The sequence below is a fragment of the Sinocyclocheilus grahami genome, unplaced genomic scaffold (assembly GCF_001515645.1).
Source record: "Sinocyclocheilus grahami isolate Dianchi unplaced genomic scaffold, SAMN03320097.WGS_v1.1 scaffold126.1, whole genome shotgun sequence".
NCBI lineage: Eukaryota > Metazoa > Chordata > Actinopteri > Cypriniformes > Cyprinidae > Sinocyclocheilus > Sinocyclocheilus grahami.
The window spans coordinates 2549813-2576049 of record NW_015505305.1 but is presented as its reverse complement, the minus strand read 5'-3'; the positions used below and the strand labels follow the sequence as shown (position 1 = coordinate 2576049).

The following is a 26237-nucleotide window of genomic DNA, read 5'->3' as shown; positions in this document are numbered from 1 at the left end:
GATAAAACGGTATCGATATTTATCGACGGTACACCTTCTTCGATATCGATAGAAAAAAATATTAGATATAGCGCATGATATAGGCACGTACTATGAGTGACGCAGACAGCACACACAAACACGAACTCATGCTGAAATGAGTGCTGTGCCTGCCTGTGATGAGGAGATTGTGAATAAAAAAATGAATATTAGTCGAATTTAAAATATACATTTGCATTTGAAAGTTATGTGTGCGTCAGGGAGCGTCATCAGTGGCGCGCGAGACGCGGTGATAATGATGTAAGTGACGTTGTTGCGTTTTAATGTTTTGTTAGTCTAGCCCACGAGATGTGCCGCTGCTGCGTTATTCATTCAAAATATTAGAGAAATATAGAATCTCAATGCGGAGAAGATCTTGATCAGGTTAAAACCGAAACCAAGCAATTCACACAGAGCGCATATTCAGCGCATTTTTTAGACGGACAAATATAACTGCTGCACTCGCATCTCACACAAGAGATGTATAGAAAGCCATGCAAAGTTAAAACAGTTTAAACTTTTAAAAAACACGTCACGAATTTGTGGAGGTTTATTCCTTTTCACTGCGTCTCATATGTTTTTAAATGCAGTCTGTGTGAATGGCGCTTCGGCTCTTTGGATTAAGCAATGCATAAATACATGATGCTGTTTTGTTCATAATTGTTTATGCAATTTACGAAATTATATTTGATTTTTATGAGTTAATTTAGACGTAATGCATGTTTTTATAGAGTTACTTCCTTGTGTTGACAATTTAAATGCGCTGCATTATTTTGCTCATTGCGCCCTCGTGTGGCCTCGGGAGACAATTAGATCTATACAATAAATACCTATTTAATCTGCATATAAAACATTAGAAATTAGATATTTGTTTAATTTTTATTGTGTTTGTTAAAACAAAAAATATTTGTTGTCTCAATAAATTGTTAATTATAAATACAGTGGTTCAATTTAAACCACTTGCGTTTTGTTTTAAAAAAAGTTATAAAAAATGTCAATAATTATTGATACCGAACGATATGAAACATTATATAAATTTTTTAGCTATATTGCCCAGCCCTAGTGTGTAGTACAATACACTATTAGGGAGTTAAAAGTAGTGATGTTTCTTAATTAACTGCTTTTTAAATTGTATGCTTGTAGTTTAGCTGTTTTCAGAACAATGTAGCTTTTTTCAATTAGAGGTAGTGTAGCATGACAACATTTTACTATATATTATTATTATTTAAACATTTTTATGTTATATCGCAAACACCGATTTGCCGGCACATGAAACTTAAGTTTGACTGTAGCATAACATAATAATTTGAGGCCTATTTTCTTTAATAATTTAAGGTCTTTCTGGTATTCAATGAGAAAAAAAAAGTTCACACTTCGCACAGAGGTGCCTAGGCCTTGTTGTTTTCATCTCTATGCATTGAACGTAAACTGCCAGCCTCATTTCCTCTGTGGTGAGCTTTGCCGCTGTCTTTACCCAGCAACATAAAGATAAGTGACACACTGAAGACATTTACTTGCACTGGAGCATGTGGTCAGCACCACCACCCTCCTTTGGGCGTCTTTGTAAAGAAGGATTTCCCTTAGAGGAAAAACAGTGTTGCCAACTCAGCAGTTGTGACTTTGGAGAGTCCCAGAGGCCAAACATATTTAGACCCATCTGAGGGCCAGCTCAAGAGAGCATTCAAGACCAATCGGCGTTTCAGAGAAACAATCATATTATGCTCATGAATTACATTTATTGACTTTTATTGTGCCCCTGTGGCTCCTAATGAGAATAGGACTCTTTTTATGAGTGTCTTGAGAAAAAAGGTAAAACCAAAGAAGTAAAAACACAACTGGGTTTAGAAGTTTGCATGTCACTGGCCCTTACTAAAACTCTATATTAAAGCAAAGGTAAGACTAAGGGGAAAAAAAGAAACTGCATGGCTTGTTTTATATTTTTATTGTTATCTGGAGACTTTTCTCTGGAACAACTATGAAATTCCCTTTTTTTAACCACTAATACTTTTTCTTGTAACCTTCTATCTTGTCATTTTAACTTCAAAACTTTTTCAAAGTGGGAAAATGAAGTTGTCATTCACAGATCTAGTTTCAGCTGAAAGCGTGAATTTGCATGTATGTGTGAGTGCATCTAATTAAAATACAGGTTCTGCCACTTTAAAAATGTGAGCTACTGTACCTAAAAAAATAGAACATTTGTAGATATATGGATATTTTATTTTTTTATTTAAAATTGTAATTTTTTTAAATACTAATTTTGCTCAAATCATCCCGAGGGCTGTATTGAATTTCTCAATGGCATTTCACACCCTTGTTTTAGGTCTTTAAATTGAATTTGAGGATAATAAATAATATTATATAATAAATCTATATTCTTTTAATCTAATAATCTATATTATTTAAATTCAGTGTGTATGTATGTACATATGTGTGTGCGTGTATGTATGTGTGTGTGTATATATATATATATATATATATATATATATAAGATTTGTAATGTTTTTTAAATAAGTTTTTTATGCTCAAGGCATTTTAATATGCTATCTTCATTAACAATAAATGCAGCCCTGATGAACATAAAAACTTCTTTAAAACACTTTAAAAATCTTAATGATCCCAAACTTTTGAACGGCAGTATTTTTACATATGTATGTTTATGTATGTGTGTGTGTAAATATATAATATATATATATATATATATATATATATATATATATATATATATACACACACATAAATACATACATATGTGTATATAAGTGTAGCCTAGTTATCCACTAAATTAGATTGTTTATCATTGGGTTGTTTGGTTTTGTCCTAATATTGGTGACGTGTTGTGTCTGTAGTTGGTGATGGAGTTTTGTGGTGCTGGTTCAGTGACAGACCTGATAAAGAACACCAAAGGAAACTCTCTGAAGGAGGAGTGGACAGCCTACATCTGCAGAGAGATCCTCAGGGTGAGTATCTGTGTAGTGTGGGCCACTAGAAGACATTATTAGCTTACAGAAGTGTTATTTTTGAAGAGTGTTTCCTCATTTGACCTTCTCCAGTTGAGTCTAACCTATTCATCTGGTTTTGATAGGGTCTGACCCACTTGCATCAACATAAGGTCATTCATCGTGATATCAAAGGTCAGAACGTTTTGCTCACAGAAAATGCGGAAGTCAAACTAGGTGAGTTCACACCCCGGACAGCTATCACACTGACACAATGTACATTATGACACACTTATTTCAGAAGAAGCTTCCGTAAATGTGTATGAATCAGTGTTGAGGTTTAACTAACTAAAAGTAACAATGATGATAACGTAACTAGAATTTTTGGTAGTGTCTTATATCTAGAAACAGGTTTTTTTTCATATTGAGTATGTATGTGTGTGTTTATATTGGTTGATTCTGTCTGTCTTGAGGAGCCTGTGACCCTCCTCTGGAGTTATTAGGGCTTGTCATCGAGTTGTTTGAGTTTGGGAGACAGTTCAGGCTGGTTGCTATGACAACAACTGCCTGCGGTGACGAGGGAAGAGTGGCACAGAGGCAGATGGCAGCATGCACTTCATCAAAGACCTCTCCTCTCGTTACTGCACGCAGACACATTAAGGCCAAATCTTCCTGGTGTGTGTGTGATTGCGTGTGTTTTCAACAGTTGATTTTGGTGTGAGTGCACAGTTGGACCGTACCGTCGGTAGGAGGAACACTTTTATTGGCACGCCATATTGGATGGCTCCAGAGGTCATAGCTTGTGATGAGAACCCAGAAGCCACATATGACTTCAAGGTATTTCAAGCGATTCTTAATTACGCTCACTTTCTTCTTACAACACCTGATTGCTTTTGTGTGAGGGTCTTGTTTGGCTTCAGGCAGAGATCCTAACAGCACCGTTTTGTTACAGAGTGATCTGTGGTCGCTGGGAATTACAGCTATTGAAATGGCAGAAGGAGCCCCTCGTAAGTCCAGCACAATGCAGTACATGATAATGTATTTTATATGAACACAGTGATTGCTAAACACAATCACCTGTCTGTTTTCTCAGCGCTGTGCGATATGCATCCCATGCGAGCACTTTTCCTCATACCCAGAAACCCAGCGCCCCGTCTCAAGTCCAAGAAGTGGTGAGGCAAACCTCTCATCATATTGAATGTGCACTTCAAATCTACAACTGATGGTAATGAACAGGACCTGAGAGTCAAAACTGATCGGTTTGTTGTTCTCTGTAGGTCTAAAAAGTTCCAGTCATTCATTGAGAGCTGTTTAGTGAAGAATCACAACCAGAGACCCAGTACTGAGCAGCTCGTCAAGCATCCCTTCATCAAAGACCTTCCCAACGAGAGACAGGTCCGAATCCAGCTCAAAGACCACATTGACCGGACCAAGAAGAAGAGAGGAGAGAGGGGTGAATTTACTTGGTTTCTGTTTGGGCTGAGTTGATAATATCGATTACTCGATTTTAATCTTCTTCATTTTGATGAGCCAATATTGATTCTTAAATCCCAAGCTTGATTTTTTTTTTTAGTCTATGCTGTTTTCTGTTGATGTGTGAACAAAACTTCACTAAACATTATTTGTAGCATGCCTGCCATCCGATTAATCACAATAATCTAAAAAATAAAAAAAAGAAGAAAAAATTGAAATTTAATTGAATAGTTTGGACTTTTAATTTTAACCTTTAATATTACAATAATGAACCAACTCAGGGTTGCCTATATAGTTTACAGCTTTAGTTAGATATTTTTTTCTTTAAGAAATATTGACATGTACTGTACTTGGTATATAACCAAATGAATCAATATCGAGATTGAAATCAAACTGAAGCAAGAGTTTGTGAATCAGAATTGAACTGATTAATGAAATCTGTCGATACGGCCCTATATTTTGTGAATGATAAGAATTGTAATTTCATTATTTACTTATTATATTATTTAATTATTATATTAATATTCATTTTATTTATTTATTTATTCAACAATATTTTTAGTGAGAGTTGACAACTATAATATAGCTTTCAAAAAATATACTTAAAAATACTTTTCATGCAAATATTAATTTATTTGTTTTTTAATTTATGTATTTAATATAATTTTTTGTGAGTTGACAACTATTTAATAACTTTCAAAAAAAGTTTACTTTTAATAATATTAAAAGTATACTTTAAAAAAATACTTTTCATGCTAATTTTTAACAATGGTTTTCATGTTGCTTTGTCACAATATTCCTTATCTGAATCTGTCCTTAATCTTAAAAGTTTTATTCTTAAAAACCTACATCTTGCAGCGGTGTGATTATCCGTGTTTTTTTTTTTTCAGACGAGACGGAATATGAGTACAGTGGAAGTGAAGAGGAGGAGGAAGAGCGAGACATAGGAGAGCCGAGGTACATAGACTTTTTTCCGCTCACACACACAAGCATGTGGGTATTGTGGAGACCTGATTGACTTAAAGATGATTTAACGTCTTCCTTACAGCTCCATCATAAACATCCCTGGGGAATCGACCCTGAGGCGGGACTTCCTGCGTCTGCAGTTGGCCAATAAGGAGCGCTCCGAAGCCCTGAGGAGACAACAGCTAGAACAGCAACAGAATGAGGAACACAAGCGCCAACTACTGGCAGAGAGGCAGAAACGCATCGAGGAACAGAAGGAGCAAAGGAGGCGACTAGAGGAGGTATGAAAAGAAACAGTTTAAAGACTGTGGGTGTGCAGCCATATTTCTGAAATCTTCAGCATTAGTGAGGTGTATTAATATCTTTAAAGCTAAATATGTAATCTAAATATATTTATAATGTTGTATTGATATAGTTTGAATTATTTCATGTTATATTATTTAAAGCACTTTTCATTTTATTTTAATATATTTAAAGCTAAATATTTAATCTAAATATATTGTTTATAATATTTTATTCATTTATATTTATATTATTTAAAGCACATTTTATTTTAATATCTTTAAAGCTATATATTTAAGCACATTTGATTTGATTTGATTCTTATTCCAGCATCTGAGGTTGCTTTAAGACCCATTAAATATCAAGTTATTACCCAACAAAGAACCAAAGTTGTTCTGAATCAAAAAATACATTGAAAGGTATTAATATTATCATAAACGCTATGCCAAATTATTAACAAAAACAACAACAGCAGACATATGGATCAAAAAAGTTATTAGTATTCACCATATTACCAATTAACACATGAATTTGAGTCAAAATCTCACACAGCCTCTGGCATCAACAACAAAAGAAATGGGAAGCATTTTCTTCTGCTTTCATGCATGATTATATGCTTAGTTGCATTTTATTGTTTGCATTTAGCATTGTTTTTCCTTGTAACCCTATCAGAACAAACAGACAATATGCTTTGCTATTATTCCGGTCACACTCAAACACACACTTCCTGTACTCTATTTTGTCTGTGTAATGGCTCATGAGATGGGAGACTCTGAGCTATGATCAGTCCACAGGAAGGTTACCCAACATCTTGGGAACTCTTCAAATGGGAGACAAAGAAAGACGATGATAATTGAACCAGTAGAGATATTCCTGAGTTATGTGATGTAGGGTTTTCTCAGTAGGGGAGGGAGCAGAAAACCTGTGGGGATGAATCAGGGGGCCCGACTGGGCGTCAGCCTCTCATTCAACACATCTATCTCCCGCTGGTCCACTGTCAGGCCGCCTCATTTCAGCACAGCTCCTGTCAGCAGCCCCTGCTGAGGAAACGGCATTCAGAATGGCTACCCGCTCGAAATGCATTGTCTTTTAAACTTGAGTGGTATAGGAAGGAACTACATGTGCTAGTGTGAAGCTGGGCTGATAGTTGGGGTCAGCAATTGAGATTTATTTGTTAGAATGGGAGGTTCGTTAATGAGAACATGTGTTTGTAATCTCACAGCAACAGCGACGGGAGAGAGAGCTCCGGAAACAGCAGGAGAGAGAGCAGAGGAGGCGTTATGAGGAGATGGAGCAGCTCCGGAGAGAGGAGGAGAGGAGGCATGCTGAGAGGGAGCAGGTACATAAGTACACATAAGCGCACATCCACAATCATACATGGCTACTGTTTTTTTTTTTTCACAAGAAGTTGATGGTTAGAGTTATTTCAGGACTGAAAATGTACATAATTGTGCAACCTGCCTGTTATATATTGGTCTATAACTACAAACTAACCTATAATTCACTGTGCAAAAAAAGATAGGGAAGCTAAACCATGCCAGAAATGACAACTTAATTTATATGAACAGGAAGAGAAGAAATGAAGTGACGTGGCGGGTTCACACACTCACACTCCATGCTAACAGACTCCCACTGATTCACCACTACAGAGAGGGAGACAAGATGTACTTTCTGTTAATAAATGGCACATCTATTTAGAGATCAGTCTATTTTTCACTGTATTTTTTTTTTTTTGACATACCAGTTATTTCAATATTCTAGCATTCAATAACTGATATATATTTATATATATACACAGTATATATATAAATATTTGCAGCATTTTCTCTTCTGAAACATCCAAATAATAATTATAACAGTATCATTGTTGATGAACAGTAATTTGCCATGAGAAACTGATTATTTCAATTAGAAAAGGGTGAATATTGGTGTAGAAAAAAACTGTGAAAATGTTTTTTGATCAGTCTCTCCATGTAAACATAAACGCAAACATTATCACATATGCACACTTCCTAAAGCAGACACGCATGAAGAGAGCGTGTATCCATGCACTCGTTTTTAAAACCCTCTGTTAATCATATGTGTAATGCGCAGTGCACTTTGTTCTCAGCTGTAACTGTCCTCTCAGATATGCATATCAGACTCTCACATGCCTCGATCCCTTGTTTAAAGCATTCTCTCCAGTCTATGACTCACTTCCTCTAGAGAGAGAAATGTTCTGTTGGATGGTATGCATATTTAAAGCACCCACCCACCCTTTCAAATGCGGTTGGGCTGCACAAGCCCTGTTCAATGGTGAATTAGGACGTCTCACGGGCCATGTGTGAGATTCTATGCAGAGACAAATAAGAATGACTGAGACATTAATGAGAGTAAATATTCATAAGTTCTCACGTTTGTCTTGTTTTCTGTTTGAAGCCAAATCTTGATTAATCTTTTCTTAACCTGTTTTCCACTATAATGCTGTAATTTACTATGTACACTACCATTCAGTTTGGGGTCAGATATGGTTTTTTAATGTTTTTCAAAGAAATCTCATGTTCACCAAGAAAGCATTTATTTGAGTGTTACAACAGTAATATTGTGATGTGATATATATATATATATATATATATATTCATAATTCAAACTGTTTCTATTTTGAAATATTTAAAAAAATAATTAATTCCCGTGATGGCAAAGCTGAATTTTCAGCAGCCATTACTCTGGTCTTCAGTGTCACATGATGCATCATTCTAATGTGGTGCTCGAGAAACATTTCTTACTATCAGTGCAGTGTTGAAAACAGTTATGCTTTTATGGAAACTGTGATACTTTTTTCAGGATTCTTTGATGAATAGAAAATTCAGTAAACAACATTTGAAATAGAAATCTTTGTAACATTATTAAAGTAATTTCTGAAATTTAATTTAATTAATCTTTCAGAATAAATTGGTAAACGGTAATAAAAACGGTAGTGTACATGCATGTTACCAGTCTACAGATCTATCTCTTAAATATTTAAAAAAAACTTACTGCAAAAGGCATTATTAGAGGTGATTCCCACTGATATCCAATGGCATTTCCATCCATTATGCAGCTATTGTCTAGAAGGTAATAAAAGTAAACTTTAGGATTGAATTGGATTCTGTGCTGCACCTATCACACTTTTTTTTGTCATTTTGACAAGATGGTTTTAAACCAAACCAATTTCTAATACTTTTTCTTTGGGGCGACATTCCCCTGGAGCAGTCCGGGGATATATATATATATATATATATATATATATATATATATATATATTATTACAATTCATAATTCAAACTGTTTCTATTTTGAAATATTTAAAAAAATAATTAATTCCCGTGATGGCAAAGCTGAATTTTCAGCAGCCATTACTCTGGTCTTCAGTGTCACATGATGCATCATTCTAATGTGGTGCTCGAGAAACATTTCTTACTATCAGTGCAGTGTTGAAAACAGTTATGCTTTTATGGAAACTGTGATACTTTTTTCAGGATTCTTTGATGAATAGAAAATTCAGTAAACGACATTTGAAATAGAAATCTTTGTAACATTATTAAAGTCATTTCTGAAATTCTAATTTAATTAATCTTTCAGAATAAATTGGTAAACGGTAATAAAAACGGTAGTGTACATGCATGTTACCAGTCTACAGATCTATCTCTTAAATATTTTAAAAACTTACTGCAAAAGGCATTATTAGAGGTGATTCCCGCTGATATCCAATGGCATTTCCATCCATTATGCAGCTATTGTCTAGAAGGCAATAAAAGTAAACTTTAGGATTGAATTGGATTCTGTGCTGCACCTATCACACTTTTTTTGTCATTTGCAGCCCTGTTTGAATGCACTGTCAGAAGTGAGTGAACGCTCTCTGTGATGGACTGGTTCTGTCTTGCAACATTTGCGTGTTCAAATGAGCAGGAAAATAGTTATATCCTATACAATTACTCGCTAACAAAGGTTATTCGTCCAATTCAATGCATATTGTACATATTCTTTTTTCAATTTTTTTGTTGAATTAACAAAATCACTGGTAAATAAAACACACCTTAGTATCGATATTTTTTGTTTGAGTATCGATACTTTCGATACTTGCGTCAGTATCGATATATCGATACTTTGGATCGATACGCCCATCCCTACTACTTAGGGTTGGGTGAAAGTATTGATTTTCTGATTAATCACAATCTTCCTTTAAACGATCCCAGTATTGATTCATAAAATCCTGAATGTGAGGTTAATTAAAAGACAGTATACTACAGAAATAATGGCAAGCAATGTCTTTCTTTGAGGGCTGCATGCAAAAAGCCTACAACACACCTCACATAGTCCAATTCATGAACAAATGACTTGTATGAGCCAGTTCATGTTAGTAAATCAAAAACACACACAGCATTAGTGTAGGCTGATTCATGAAATAAGCATCTCCTATGATTTGGTTCTTTAGTGATTCAACACACATTAGAAAAGCCCGAATCACAAAACAAATGAGTTTGTTCTTTTTAATGAAACAAAACCTAGATTCAGTAAACAAGTGATTTGGTTCTTTTTAGTGAATCAAAAATATACACCATATTAGTATAGCCTGATTCATGAGACAAATGACTTGTTAAATTGGTTCTTTTAATGAATCGTTCAAAAAGGTGAGCTACTGTACCAGTTTGAATCTGAACATTACGCTGTATAATTTACAGCATTAGCTGATAGACAATGTCTTTTATATGTAAGCAAAATGACTATTATAATTGAAATAAATCCAAATGAATTTGAATCTAATCAAATTTAGCACTGAATCAAGAGCTTATGAATCGGAATCAAATTGAATCAGGAATCTGTACTGATACCTAGCCCTAGTACTCATTGTCAAGAATCTCCAGTCACTGATTGTAAACATATGTCAGTTATCTCATTTGCTCTGGCTAATGGCTTCATTTTATCAAATTCTTCAGGTTTGGTGCCCACAAATGATGAATCTCACTTCCTGTAAATAACTTTTCCTTTAGTTTCAGAATCATCTGGATGATGATAGATTATCATGCTCTGAAGTGGCCTCCCCTGCATCTTCAGTTTTGTGGGTCATAATCTGAATGGTTTTATTGTGCTTATCTGAACACAGGTGATGGAGAGAGCTCAGAGTAACTCTCCTCGAATCCCTCCCAAGAAGCACCATTCATTTAACAGTCCTGGAGAAAAACGTGTTGGCCAACTCCTCCCTCTTGACAAGAGCTCCTCTAATCAGCCCACAAGGCCCCCCTCCTACCCAGCAGCCTCCCACTCGAGAGAGATGGAGCTGGCCGAGCCTCAGCTCAGGATAACCAGTGGGCCAAACGTTCCTAGAATCTGTATGTCTTGCGAGCCAGATCCATCCCAGCTGGTCAGGATGGTCCAGCAACATCTTGAGCAAGAGTCCCGGGGCCGCAGTCCCGGAAACTCCAGCAAAGGGGCTGATACTGAGAGAGACTTATACGTCTCAAAGGTCTGCCTCCGCTAGCATGACTTATGACTCGTCTCCTTTTTCGCCATGACCTAGACGCCTACCAATCTGGTCATGGAACATATTCAAAGAATTAATGCGGAAAAATACCTTTTTCCAAAAACTTTTCGGGGCATTTGAATGATCTCTTTTGGAATGCCTTGTTTTCCTCTGGTTCTCTGGGTGAAAGTATTCCTGTAGGTTCTGTCTCCCAGTTAGTTTGGTGGATTTTCTTCTGACAGCTTCCGCTCTTGCTGTTGTCTTTTCATCTACTGCGCTTATGTTCTAATTTTCTGTCATTTTCTCTTTGATCTCACCTATCGCTCCTTATTACAGAAAGCTGATGACAGAGGAGCATGGGATTGTGGGGCAAAAATGAGAGAGGTTTGGATGTGTTGGGCCACAAAAGCTTTAGACCAGTGGTTCTTACCCTTTTGACTCCAAGGTCCCCATTGTAAAATTAATATTTGAAGGCCCACCAAGATATTTTTGATACTTCTATCATAATGACAAAGCTGCTAATTTTCAAAGTTTTTATTTACAGACACTAGTATTAGCAAAATATTTAAATAAAATCAGTATAAATCATTAAAATCATTAAATTCCACAATCCCAATGTCTGAATGTTCATGTTTACACATTTTTAATACCAATAAATGTATACGAGTTTTAAAATTATTTGTTTATTCACAAATAGCAGTTTCTACCCAATAAAATATTATATCTTCAAAAAACAAATTAAAATAGGAAATATGCTCACATATAGATTTTTTTAGCCATTTTAAATAATTCTAAACCTTGTTTTTCCTATTTTTAATTCATCCTGCCAGCCCACTTGGAAGTTTGCTGAGGCCTCCTAGTGGGTCCTGGCCCCCTGTTTGAGAACCACTGTTTTAGACATTGATCAAATTACATTGACACATTGATTACATTGATAAAAAGGTTGTTGATAAGGGGTTGTGTGTTACTTGTAGGCACAGCTTGTGCTCTGAAGATTGTGTGTCATTTCAGATCCAAACATCCCTCCATTCTTAGAGAAGAAATAAACATGGTTTTCTCACTAATGACGTAATGAGTCTTTCTGTCCCATTGGTCACCCGACTTCTAGGATGACCATAAGTGATTCTTTTCTTGTCTGAAAATGCTTGTGAATGGTGCATGACAGTATTGAGGCTTGTTGTTTGAATTTGAAAATTCACAGCATCTCCTTTAACATACTGGACGTAATGGACTAAACGTTTCCTTTCTGTCTTTAACCTGATGATATTTATTTTTCTGTTGTTTGGTTGTATGTTTCATCTTTGCTTATTGAGTCATTTGATTGGGCCTACGGAAGTGAATAAAAGATTATCTTCAGTCAAGCTAAGGGAACAGGTCTAAAAATATCTAAAATGCCTCATAATGAGGCCGTCTCCTTAATTTGGGACAGGCGGATTTCTGCAAAGATTTAGAAACTCAATCTTGGGTGATTATGTGAATGCTAAAGATGAATAAGACTGACATAGTCTACAGGTCTCATCAACATATTATTAGCTGTTCTTATATAAAGGCAAACTATAATTTGTTTCTATTTTTAAATATATACAGTTAAAATGTAAATATATATAATATTAGCAGAAGTTTGATTTTTACCATAGTAAACTAGTATGTTGTGCAACTCTTGTGTAGATCCTACTGCAGGGGTCATCAGACTCGGTCCTGGAGGGCCGCTGTCCTGCAGAGCTTAGCTCCAACCCTAATCAAACACACCTGAACCAGCTAATCATGGTCTTACTAGGTATACTTGAAACTTCCAGGCAGGTGTGTTGAGGCAAGTTGGAGCTAAACTCTGCAGTACACCAGCCCTCCAGAAACGAGTTTGGTGACCCCTGTCCTACAGTGTCACATATTAGCCACTTTACATGTTTCACAGTTCATTCTGACTCTCAAGCAAAGAGGAAACAGATTGGTTGTGAAGAGTTGCAAGGACACTAACATCGTCTCTGTCTGTCAGGTTGAGGAACGCTCCAAGCTGAACCGCCAGAGCTCTCCGGCTCTCCAGCACAAAGTGGCCAATCGTATTTCCGATCCCTCCCTTCCTCCCCGCTCAGAGTCCTTCAGCAGTGGAGGCATACAGCAGGCCCGGACGCCTCCCATGCACCGCCCGGTAGAGCCTCAGGTACTTCCTGATCTCCTGATCTGTCTTTAGAGACAGATGTGTTGTGAAATACACTGACCTCAGAGTTCTCCTTTCAGATGGCGCACCTGGTCTCTGTGAAGTCCCATGGCTCTTCCATGACAGGATCCCAGTCGCTGCATGATCAGTCCTCTCAGGGTGTCTCAGCCTTCCAAGAGGGTGTGTCACCTCACAGACCTCCGATGCCTCGGCAGAACTCTGACCCCACATCAGAAACCCCGGCCCCACCACCTCGCATCACCAGCCGAGACGACAAGTTTGACCGCAGCTCTTGGCTGAGACAGGAAGATGATGTCCCTCCAAAGGTGATAATCTAGGATAAAATGTGTTGACATTAATAGTAATTCATTTGGAGTTGTGGTTCTCAACTGGTGGATATTAAGTCTTTTCTGATTGGGTCTCAGAAAGCAGAGAAATATCATTGCTGAATTTGAACCATAATATGTAACTGACCAAATAATCAAGCATAGATAAGACCACTAAATTTAAAGGCTTGACAGTTTTAAAAAGTGTTTAAAAAAACACTTTCTATATCATTTGTCAAAGGCTGTGCATCCAATCAAACTCTTCAATATTTTGGCACAAACTTGATTTGTCACTTTGTCGAGCCTATTCTAGCCAAACTCATTCTTAAACCTCTAAATATAGCTATACAAAGTATTAGAAAATATGACTCATACTACATTAAATAGGGGTTTTTGAAACAAAAAGTGCCATAATTAATTTTATTATTTTCTTCATAATCATTCATCTCATTTAAAGGCACAATATGTAATTTTGTGCCACTAGAGGGTCTGTATTCAAAACAAACAAAGAAACAAAGGCGTAGTTAGATGACGCCGTGACTGGGTGTGGAATCATGGGAGTTGTCGTCTTTATCCCCACAGCCGAAGTAGGGGTACAACGGATCGTAGCTGATCAGTGATCTGTTCGGATCCGGCTGCACAGTTCGGCACGCATGTGATTCGCGGATTAACTGTTAAGTTTAACCATCATATAGTTCAAGTTTATCATTTGCAGATGTTTTGTCTTGCCAGTTTACACATTCAAGCAATTTTAACTCGCGTGCTGTTTTCTGTGTGCTCAGCCGCTGCCGCACGCACACGCAGAGAGAGAGACACCGCGTGAACAGCGAATTGATTCCTCTTTTACATACACACAAAGTTATGTTAAAATACCCATTTTGGCAAGTATTCTAGTAAACAGTCAGTTATGTCTTAAGTGAATGTAAACAGCTGGGGAAAAAAACGGATGTGTGTAAGTATTAGGTCCGTGCATTTGGTCTTAAAGAGACCGCAGCCAATAAATACCTGTTTCTGTCTGCTAATCAAATAACACCACAGCCCTAACAAAGATTAATCCGTATTTAACTTGTGCAGTGAGCACTATTATGTTATTTTACACTTAATTATTAAATTTCTGTACCTGAGTGCTACTGTTACTGACTTTATTTGTAACTGTGTTTTGTTGTATGCATCTATGCTTGTAATTTGTGTAATTGTTCTTGTTTTATTACTAACTTTATTAGTTAGTAGTTTTTGCTGTGGTATAGAAGTACTTAAAGTAAGCGTTCACAAATTTTTTTATTTTTTTTTTGCTGATCCGAAAGATGATCCGAACCATGAGTTTTGTGATCCGTTGCACCACTAAGCCAAAGCAATCCGATGGGACTCGGGCAGAAATCATGTTCATGGATGAACTAATGTATTAAAGATTTATTAACATCGTAGTATGAAGCAGGGTGAGGCTGGAAGCCGTCGAAGCGAAACGAGACCGCTGAACGAGCGTGACACAAGGCTCGAAAGCAGCGGAGCTTTTATTATGCCACAGTCGACCGCTTCCGCTGACAGAGTCTACAGGTCTCATCAACATATTATTAGCTGTTCTTATATAAAGGCAAACTATAATTTGTTTCTATTTTTAAATATATACAGTTAAAATGTAAATATATATAATATTAGCAGAAGTTTGATTTTTACCATAGTAAACTAGTATGTTGTGCAACTCTTGTGTAGATCCTACTGCAGGGGTCATCAGACTCGGTCCTGGAGGGCCGCTGTCCTGCAGAGCTTAGCTCCAACCCTAATCAAACACACCTGAACCAGCTAATCATGGTCTTACTAGGTATACTTGAAACTTCCAGGCAGGTGTGTTGAGGCAAGTTGGAGCTAAACTCTGCAGTACACCAGCCCTCCAGAAACGAGTTTGGTGACCCCTGTCCTACAGTGTCACATATTAGCCACTTTACATGTTTCACAGTTCATTCTGACTCTCAAGCAAAGAGGAAACAGATTGGTTGTGAAGAGTTGCAAGGACACTAACATCGTCTCTGTCTGTCAGGTTGAGGAACGCTCCAAGCTGAACCGCCAGAGCTCTCCGGCTCTCCAGCACAAAGTGGCCAATCGTATTTCCGATCCCTCCCTTCCTCCCCGCTCAGAGTCCTTCAGCAGTGGAGGCATACAGCAGGCCCGGACGCCTCCCATGCACCGCCCGGTAGAGCCTCAGGTACTTCCTGATCTCCTGATCTGTCTTTAGAGACAGATGTGTTGTGAAATACACTGACCTCAGAGTTCTCCTTTCAGATGGCGCACCTGGTCTCTGTGAAGTCCCATGGCTCTTCCATGACAGGATCCCAGTCGCTGCATGATCAGTCCTCTCAGGGTGTCTCAGCCTTCCAAGAGGGTGTGTCACCTCACAGACCTCCGATGCCTCGGCAGAACTCTGACCCCACATCAGAAACCCCGGCCCCACCACCTCGCATCACCAGCCGAGACGACAAGTTTGACCGCAGCTCTTGGCTGAGACAGGAAGATGATGTCCCTCCAAAGGTGATAATCTAGGATAAAATGTGTTGACATTAATAGTAATTCATTTGGAGTTGTGGTTCTCAACTGGTGGATATTAAGTCTTTTCTGATTGGGTCTCAGAAAGCAGAGAAATATCATTGCTGAATTTGAACCATAATATGTAACTGACCAAATAATCAAGCATAGATAAGACCACTAAATTTAAAGGCTTGACAGTTTTAAAAAGTGTTTAAAAAAACACTTTCTATATCATTTGTCAAAGGCTGTGCATCCAATCAAACTCTTCAATATTTTGGCACAAACTGATTTGTCACTTTGTCGAGCCTATTCTAGCCAAACTCATTCTTAAACCTCTAAATATAGCTATACAAAGTATTAGAAAATATGACTCATACTACATTAAATAGGGGTTTTTGAAACAAAAAGTGCCATAATTAATTTTATTATTTTCTTCATAATCATTCATCTCATTTAAAGGCACAATATGTAATTTTGTGCCACTAGAGGGTCTGTATTCAAAACAAACAAAGAAACAAAGGCGTAGTTAGATGACGCCGTGACTGGGTGTGGAATCATGGGAGTTGTCGTCTTTATCCCCACAGCCGAAGTAGGGGTACAACGGATCGTAGCTGATCAGTGATCTGTTCGGATCCGGCTGCACAGTTCGGCACGCATGTGATTCGCGGATTAACTGTTAAGTTTAACCATCATATAGTTCAAGTTTATCATTTGCAGATGTTTTGTCTTGCCAGTTTACACATTCAAGCAATTTTAACTCGCGTGCTGTTTTCTGTGTGCTCAGCCGCTGCCGCACGCACACGCAGAGAGAGAGACACCGCGTGAACAGCGAATTGATTCCTCTTTTACATACACACAAAGTTATGTTAAAATACCCATTTTGGCAAGTATTCTAGTAAACAGTCAGTTATGTCTTAAGTGAATGTAAACAGCTGGGGAAAAAAACGGATGTGTGTAAGTATTAGGTCCGTGCATTTGGTCTTAAAGAGACCGCAGCCAATAAATACCTGTTTCTGTCTGCTAATCAAATAACACCACAGCCCTATCAAAGATTAATCCGTATTTAACTTGTGCAGTGAGCACTATTATGTTATTTTACACTTAATTATTAAATTTCTGTACCTGAGTGCTACTGTTACTGACTTTATTTGTAACTGTGTTTTGTTGTATGCATCTATGCTTGTAATTTGTGTAATTGTTCTTGTTTTATTACTAACTTTATTAGTTAGTAGTTTTTGCTGTGGTATAGAAGTACTTAAAGTAAGCGTTCACAAATTTTTTTATTTTTTTTTTGCTGATCCGAAAGATGATCCGAACCATGAGTTTTGTGATCCGTTGCACCACTAAGCCAAAGCAATCCGATGGGACTCGGGCAGAAATCATGTTCATGGATGAACTAATGTATTAAAGATTTATTAACATCGTAGTATGAAGCAGGGTGAGGCTGGAAGCCGTCGAAGCGAAACGAGACCGCTGAACGAGCGTGACACAAGGCTCGAAAGCAGCGGAGCTTTTATTATGCCACAGTCGACCGCTTCCGCTCCTTCCGGAAAGCAGCGGAAGTAAGCAGCATTGTTTTATCACACTAGATACATTTGAACGCTCTGTTATACTGCTACTCTGTGCGGTCGTCACCTGTCTAATAAAATGCATAGCATATTAAAGCGTCTTTGGTGTTTCCATGTTTTCTACAAAACAAAAATCAAGGGGTTATGACGTCATTGGCAGGCAACAGAATGACACTATAGACACGGTCCGTGTCACTAGTTAAATGTGCTTATTTCTCTGGATTTAAACATTCTTCAAAACATTTGGGATAATGTAAGTAAGTACACAAGTCAGCAAAATCTATAAAACTTTTCTAGTGGTTAGTTGGATATTTTAATTAAAAAAATCTTGCATATTGTGCCTTTAAATAATTATTAGCACAGTTTAATGTCCGTGTTTTATTTTAAGGACTATTTCTTTACTATTGTACGATTAACCATTTTAGTAGTGTATTGGATCATAACTTGATGTCAAAGGTTAAATCTGTTTCTTGAACCAAAACCGGTTGAGATCCATTGCTACAGAGTGCAATTCATTCATAAATGTGTAATGCATTACTAAATGCGATGATATAGGTTATAAAAAACAATGCCTATATTTAAAAAAGCTGTTTTGTCTAATGCATCTACATAAAGTAACATTTTAACATCTGTTACCATGGTTTAGGTGCCCCAAAGGACCACTTCCATATCCCCTGCGCTGGTGAGAAAAAATTCTCCAGGGAATGGACCGGGTGGACTGGGACCAAGAACCGGAGCACATCTGTTCCGAGCCAGGTATTTTCCACTTTTTATTAAATTAAGTTTTATTTGAAATTAATTTTACACATGTATAGATAAAGGTCTAAAGCCCCTTAAGTGAAAGATTAATTGTTTTAATATAAATAATTAAAATCATTATTATTATTTTTACTCACAAACAGCACTTTTTACTTTTTTATACCTTTCAATTTTTACTTTTACTTTTATCAAGAGATGTGTTCAGTTTGTATGTGGCTTCTTGCTATTTCATATAGTGGTGTGGTTGCTAGTAGTAAGTGAATAAGAAATGACAATCTCCTTCCTTGTGTCCTACCGTTGGCACAGTAACCCAGACCTGCGGATTCCCATGGAGTCGGCTCTCCAGAGAACCAGCAGTGGGAGTTCTTCCAGTTCTAGCACGCCCAGCTCTCAGGCCGGCTCCAGCGAAAGAAATAGTGTGGGAGGTGAGAGACCCTCTGGAATATTCTCTCAGTCTGAGCACCTGAACTAGAGCTCCGTACACCAAGTCTTGACGTTCGATTGTCTCCACAGGCTCCAGTAAACCTGAGGGATCCCCAGCAGTGTCCCAAGAATCCAAGCCCAAAACCCAGGAGGAGAACAGAGAGGTGACCAGACCTAGCAGACCAGCGGTGAGAAACACAATTCCCAGAATCCTCTGAGATCACAGTATAACTGTGTTGCAAATGTTTCAGCTCTCACAGGGCTGGTTTCCGAGACCAGGATAAGCCTAAAATGAAAACATCTAACCCTAAACTAACTTCTTTTTAAGATCTGCACAGTTGTTGATGTTCTTAACCAACATGATGTCTTAACCATCAATTAAATACCCCATTAAATCAAAAATAGAGTTGTGTGGCTTTCAGTTAATGTCTTTTAGCTTTTAAGTCATCTATATGCGAGATGTTTTATAAAAAGTACAAGTGCTTCAATATGCCCCACCCAAACTTCCTGTTTCAACAGGAAGTAGGTCAATGCCGCGATTTTATGGGGTCTTTAATATATCACCAGTAAATCAAGTCTCATTTGAGCTAATCTACTCATAACCTTTCCATAACCTTTAGCTAGCTTGTGTAGATACTCTCACTTGGCTTGAAGTTGAAAAGATTGTGTGTCGCTTTGTGTTACTAACCATTTTCTCATTTAACATTTTGTCTAATCCGCTCAAATGTTCCTCCACGCGTGGTTCTCTATTGTCAATTCTCTTTCTCCAGAGTTATAAGAAAGCCGTAGATGAGGTTAGTGACATCTCCTCACTTCATCTCTCTCTGCCCATGTTCATGTTCGTTGTCTGTCTCATCTATTTCTGTCACACGCCCTCTCGTCTTCAATCGTTCTCTCATCAATATTTCACGCCGTCTTTCATTCCTTAACTCCCTTCCAATCTTTCTGTCTTTCGCGCTCTTTCACAGCTTCAGACGCCGTGTCAGTCACCATCATTAGCTGCACATTTCTCCTTCGCACCAATTTGTCACATTCGTTCACATTAATCCTTGACACCGTTTCAGAGTTTTCACTGTTACCTAGGCAACATGTGTCTTAGGTTTTTGGTTCTTAGGTTCTGTGTTTTGTTTAGGAGTAATGTTACATTTAGGGGTAAAAGAAGGGCCCTGCAATTATTTAGCTTTTTTAAGGTTATTTAATTCTTTAACTATTTAAGAATATTAACTTTAATCGATTTAATCAGCAGACCTTTTATTTAATCCACGCCCTCTCGTCTTCAATCGTTCTCTCATCAATATTTCACGCCGTCTTTCATTCCTTAACTCCCTTCCAATCTTTCTGTCTTTCGCTCTCTTTCACAGCTTCAGACGCCGTGTCAGTCACCATCATTAGCTGCACATTTCTCCATCGCACCAATTTGTCACATTCGTTCACATTGTCAGTAATCCTTGACACCGTTTCAGAGTTCTCACTGTTACCTAGGCAGCATGTGTCTTAGGTTTTTGGTTCTTAGGTTCTGTGTTTTGTTTAGGAGTAATGTTACATTTAGGGGTAAAAGAAGGGCCCTGCAATTATTTAGCTTTTTTAAGGTTATTTAATTCTTTAACTATTTAAGAATATTAACTTTAATCGATTTAATCAGCAGACCTTTTATTTAATTATAATATGCTTTCTTCCCATTGCCCCATTTTCCCCTTCTTGTAAGTGCCCTGATTTTGTGCTCCGACTGCAAAAAAATAATACAAATAAAAGTTAAAGAAAACGAGATGAATTCATTAAAAACAAATTGTGCAATGTATCCATTTAAAAGTTAAGGGTCAGTAATTTTTTTAAAATCTTATGCTCAACAAATCTGATAAAAAATACAGTAAAAGCATTAATAATGTGAAATATTACAATTTTAAATAACTATTTTCCATGTTAATATTTTAAAATGTAATTTATTCCTGTGATAGAAATCATTCTAATATGACGAGTTGGTGCTCAAGAAACATTTCTTATTATTATTAATATTGAACACGTTGTGTTTCTTATTTATGTGGAAACAGTTTTACTTTTTTCAGGATTCTTTGAATAGAAAGTACAAAAGAACCGCTTTTGTAACATTGTAAATGTATTTACTAGGGGTGTAACGGTTCACAAAATTCACGGTTCGGTTCGATACGACACAGGGGTGTCACGGTTCAGTATTTTTTCGATACAGCAAAAACAAAGAAATGCCAGACAAATTTCCTTGATTTTTCCTTGATTTAAAAAAAAAAAATGTATTAAAACGAGTATCATATGATCTTAAAAATATTTTAGATTTTGGAAGGCCTTTTGACTTTTGCCGTTTATCTAAGATGATTTTGGAAGCTTTTTTTAACATTTGTATCTTATTTATTTGGTTCCACCGTGTTTGTTGATTTTCAGTGTTTTATATTTAAACTGTGCAAGTTATTTGTTATTTTATATTAGACCTATAGCATGGTGTATTTGTATTCATTTTGTTAATAAATTAAACATTCTATGAGTTTGTCGTACTGTTTTGTTGTTGTCAATTCAAATAATTGACGCTGAAATGCCGCTAGTTCGAAAGTGAAAGTAAAATACGCACAAGCATTTACAAGCTATTTAAAAGCGAGGAAAAGAGGGAAAAATCTAACGAACTACCTCAATGTCACAACCTGGAGTACCAGGTTAATAGGATTACTTCAACGAATCGTTCGGTTTGTAATGCGTACCGAACCGAAAGCCTCGTACCGAACGGTTCAATACGAATACATGTATCGTTACATCACTAGTATTTACAGTAACTTTTAATCAATTAAATGTTTTATTTCAAAAAATAAATTTTACAGACCCCAAACTTTGAACGGTAGTGTACATTTTAAAATAAATTTGTAAGAAAATATTTTCATGCATATATACTGTGTGTATATATATATATATATATATATATATATATATATATATATACTGGAAAACAAGACAATATACTGATTGCAAAAAAGACTTTTGCAGTGCTTGCTTTTCCTGGACTGTTCTAACTGCAGACAAAACTCTGCACGTTGCACTTAGTTCATACTAGAAATGCTTGCATTTGCTGCCTACAATCAGTCATTAGAAGAGACCATTTGTATGGTACGTAGATGCTTGTTTCTCACATCCCGATTCTCCACATTGGCAGTTTGGGATGGGGAGCGGATCCAAAGCCTCCTTCACTCCTTTTGTGGACCCACGAGTGTATCAGACCTCCCCCACAGAGGACGACGAGGACAACCCTGCCTCAGGTGACTAATTTACCTCTTATCCACCTTGTCCATTGAAATAGAGCCAGTGCCTTTTTCCTCAGTGGAAATGCTCAGAGTGGGGCCAGATTGGGCACTGACTTTGGCATTGACACTTTGTTGGTGGAAAAGGATGCTGCTAACATTTAGCCTGCTTGATATGATGTACTGAAAAGAATGATTTTGACTTTTTGTTTGGTCATGCAGCCCATTTTGCAGATGAACTCCTACGGCAGGAGCAGGAACAAGCTCGACTAAATGAGGCTAGGAAAATATCTGTTGTGAATGTCAATCCCACCAATATCCGGCCACACAGTGACACACCAGAAATCCGCAAGTACAAGAAGCGCTTCAACTCTGAGATCCTGTGTGCGGCACTATGGGGTGAGTCTAAACTCAAGCTTGTTTACAGACCTTTTTCCGACTTTGTACTCAACAGCTGTTAGAATATTCCTAAATGAAAGTAGCATAAATGCCTTCATATCACTTCAGATCCATATTATAATCTACAAATCGTTTTTACATTGTTTGTTTGCCGTAGGAGTGAATCTGTTGGTAGGAACAGAAAATGGACTCATGCTACTAGATCGCAGTGGTCAGGGCAAAGTCTACAATCTGATCAACCGCAGGCGCTTTCAGCAGATGGAAGTTCTGGAGGGACTCAATGTCCTGGTCACCATATCAGGTGAGTTCATCATCAGCTCTCTAGTTGTCTGTACAAAGATCTGTTTTATGTTGTTAGATTTGTGTATTATCTGTTTGTAACGAGTGGTTCATGCGTCCTCTTCTTTTATGCAGGAAAAAAGAATAAACTGAGGGTCTACTATCTGTCATGGCTTAGAAACAGGATACTTCACAATGACCCTGAGGTAGAAAAAAAACAAGGGTGGATTACAGTTGGTGACCTGGAGGGTTGTGTCCATTATAAAGTCGGTATGTGCTTTGGTCTATTTGGGCAAATAATTGTTTTAATGCCTAATTAACTACAGACAAAATATCAAAATATATAGTGACTAATGGGTTTCATTTACTTATTAATAAAGTAAAAAAATTGTAAACAGTTGAATATCAAATAAATGTCATATATAACCATATTTGTACAATGTATGTATATCTAGCTATTTTACTTTTTTTTTTATATTTTAATTATATATAACATATATCTATATCTATTTAGAGAGAGATACCGAGAATGTGGTTTCTTAAATACTAATAATATTTTTACCTGTATTTGTTATTTAACAGTCAAATATGAGAGGATTAAGTTCTTGGTGATTGCATTGAAGAATTCAGTGGAGATTTATGCCTGGGCTCCCAAACCCTACCACAAATTCATGGCTTTCAAGGTGAGACAGATATTTGGTCCAGGGAGACCCCCTTTAAAAAAAAAAGAGCATTTGTGTGTTCATTTTAAATAAACTGTATTACTTCATGAGAAAATAGGCCTTAGTACTCAACTTGGCAGGGCAGAGCACAAAATGTGCAAATTAAGTAGCTATTTTGGTACTTGTGAGTAGTGCTGTGAGTGTGTAGGAGAACACCTGCACAGAGCATATTTCTTTGGGAATATATCATGCTTTCAGTGTCTCTTCTTCTGTCTCTCTAAAGTCTTTCACAGATCTTCAGCACAGGCCTCTGCTTGTGGACCTGACGGTGGAGGAGGGTCAGAGGTTAAAGGTTATCTATGGCTCCAGCGTTGGTTTTCACGTGATAGATGTCGACTCTGGGAATCCGTACGATATCTACATTCCGTCCCACGTAAGTGATGACAGGCCGAGTGGAGGCAGCTCTCCCCTCCTTACCCTGATCCTAAGGGACTTTAAATAGGACAACTCCTCTACGGGGACACTGGGATGCATAGTAGTGTTGATGTCTGTATCACATATGTGCCTTTTAATTACAGACAGGGTCCAAATTTAACACTAACACCAAATGCAAGTAAAACCTGGCTTTGATGAGTAAAATAAAATGCTTCCCATTTGGGTGGTAACTTTTTAAGGACTGTATGTATGTGTGTGTGTATAGTTAATTAGTTATTTATTTATACATACACGCATATATAGTCAGAACAATTGTCTTTTAATAACAGTTTCTAAGCATAATTTATTATAATAAATGTATCTTATTAACTTTTTATTAGCTTAATAAAGTACTTTGAAGGTATCGTTTTGTGCATTTATCCAGAAAGTAAAATATATGTCTAAAATATACATTACTGGTCAATAGTTTGGAATAATGAAATGAATGTCGCTTATGCTCACCAAGGCTGCATTTATTTGATAAAAAAATGTAAAAACGTAATGTGAAATATTATTACAATTTTGGTTTCTATTTTCATATATTTAAAATGTAATTACTTGCTGTGGTTGCAAAGCTGAACTTTTAGCAACAATTACTTCAGGAATCACAATATTACTGTTTTTACTGAATTTGCTGACTTCTTTCAAAAAAAAAAAAAAAAAAAATCGTATGATTCCAAACTTTTAAAGTGTTGTGTAGGAAAACTCAAACATGATGTGCTTTTGTATACGATGCTGCCACAATGACAATAGCTGTTTTTCTTTATACAATATTTATTTTAAATATAAATAAGAATAAATAAATGTAGTTAATAATAATGAATATATATATTAGTAATAAAAACAATTCAAAATGCAGTTTCATGGTCTTAAAAAAAAAACCCAGAAAGTTAATTTTGGACCCTGATTACACAGTTTAGAGCAACACGTATGAATGTTCTGTGTGCAGATGAATGGTTTTGAAGTTCATTACGCTGCACGTAACTGACATTATTGTTCAAGTGTGATAGAAAAGTATCTCTACTGTAAGAAGAAAACATGTCCCCGATCTCCGACCTTTGACAAACCAAACACGTACACGAACCAAAGCAGCCAAACCGTTCCAATGCCCCATGGTAGCCCGTTAGCAGGGCGCTTTTGGGCTCAGGCATCGTGTGGTTAAGCGGAGGGCAGGAGTCTCGATTGTTGCAGCAGTTTCTCGAAGGGAGAAGCTCTGGCCACCCACAGCACGAGACATGACTGACAGGGCCGCCCGGGGGAGGGGGGAGAGCGTCACCTAGTGGGGAATGTTTTGCACTACGGCTCGTTTTTGTCACCCCAAGGCTCATCTGCGCCCACCCCTCCCTTCCCAGATTCAGGGCAGTGTTACCCCTCACGCCATTGTGGTGCTTCCCAAGACCGACGGCATGGAGATGCTTCTGTGTTATGAAGATGAGGGAGTCTATGTGAACACATACGGCAGAATCACTAAAGACGTGGTGCTCCAGTGGGGAGAGATGCCCACCTCTGTTGGTAGGTTTTGGTTGTTTATTTCACACAAAACGCTCCTGTTCTCCTTCTAGAGCCCTGATGGCGGTCTGTGCGAGAGCACCTGACACGTCCCCGACACCCCTCAGAATCTGAATCGGTCCTCTCACACAAACACGCATGTCTTTGTCCACTCATTACTCTTCTGTCTTTTCTGTCCCTCAGTTAACTAGACTATTTAGCGCTTTTCTGCCCATGTAATCTGCCCTGTGCTGCCCCACTGCACCCCATCCCGGCCCACCTAGACTAAATCCTGACACAGAGTGAAATGTTTGTCTGTATGTCTAGCACATCTTGTGTACTGTTTTGTTTACCCAGTATAAATCTTTGTTATTAATAACCTTTAACTGATTTCCTTTCTGAGCAAAAGCCCAAGAAATGGCCAAGATTTGACCTTGGATCCTATTTTGTTTCATATCATACTTGGGTGAATCTCACAAAACATGTCTGGGTCATATTCCACCTTAATATCAGAATAAAGAACATTTTAAGCCCATTTTAGGACCGTGTTTAGCTATTATCATTTACATATGCAAATGGAAAAAATGTGTTTAATAAAAAAAAAAAATTGGCTTGATTTTCATGCAGAAATATAATTTCTTATTCTTGTCTTTTGATTGAGTTTTTCAGTGATTTTTTTTTTTTAATTTAAAAAAAAATAAAATATAGAGGATATACCAATAAAAGACAACTTAATTTTTTTAAAGGGGTCATATGATGCGATTTCAAGTTTTCCT

The 26237-nt window shown here is 37.2% G+C and overlaps 1 protein-coding gene across 1 annotated transcript in view; it reads left to right on the top strand.

Annotated features, from left to right (window-relative positions):
• Nucleotides 1-26237, top strand: part of LOC107590300 (TRAF2 and NCK-interacting protein kinase-like) — a 57931-nt gene that overhangs the window by 26781 nt on the left and 4913 nt on the right. The window contains exons 5-27 of the mRNA XM_016279009.1: nucleotides 2865-2975; nucleotides 3101-3191; nucleotides 3661-3791; nucleotides 3907-3961; nucleotides 4048-4126; nucleotides 4232-4407; nucleotides 5318-5384; nucleotides 5476-5674; nucleotides 6898-7014; nucleotides 10798-11157; nucleotides 13148-13312; nucleotides 13390-13635; nucleotides 18370-18479; nucleotides 18789-18907; nucleotides 18996-19093; nucleotides 19676-19825; nucleotides 22012-22177; nucleotides 22382-22558; nucleotides 22716-22859; nucleotides 22973-23107; nucleotides 23420-23520; nucleotides 23783-23932; nucleotides 25326-25485. Coding sequence (XP_016134495.1) covers nucleotides 2865-2975; nucleotides 3101-3191; nucleotides 3661-3791; nucleotides 3907-3961; nucleotides 4048-4126; nucleotides 4232-4407; nucleotides 5318-5384; nucleotides 5476-5674; nucleotides 6898-7014; nucleotides 10798-11157; nucleotides 13148-13312; nucleotides 13390-13635; nucleotides 18370-18479; nucleotides 18789-18907; nucleotides 18996-19093; nucleotides 19676-19825; nucleotides 22012-22177; nucleotides 22382-22558; nucleotides 22716-22859; nucleotides 22973-23107; nucleotides 23420-23520; nucleotides 23783-23932; nucleotides 25326-25485 — 3307 coding nt within the window. The remainder of the gene's footprint in view (nucleotides 1-2864; nucleotides 2976-3100; nucleotides 3192-3660; nucleotides 3792-3906; nucleotides 3962-4047; nucleotides 4127-4231; nucleotides 4408-5317; nucleotides 5385-5475; nucleotides 5675-6897; nucleotides 7015-10797; nucleotides 11158-13147; nucleotides 13313-13389; nucleotides 13636-18369; nucleotides 18480-18788; nucleotides 18908-18995; nucleotides 19094-19675; nucleotides 19826-22011; nucleotides 22178-22381; nucleotides 22559-22715; nucleotides 22860-22972; nucleotides 23108-23419; nucleotides 23521-23782; nucleotides 23933-25325; nucleotides 25486-26237) is intronic.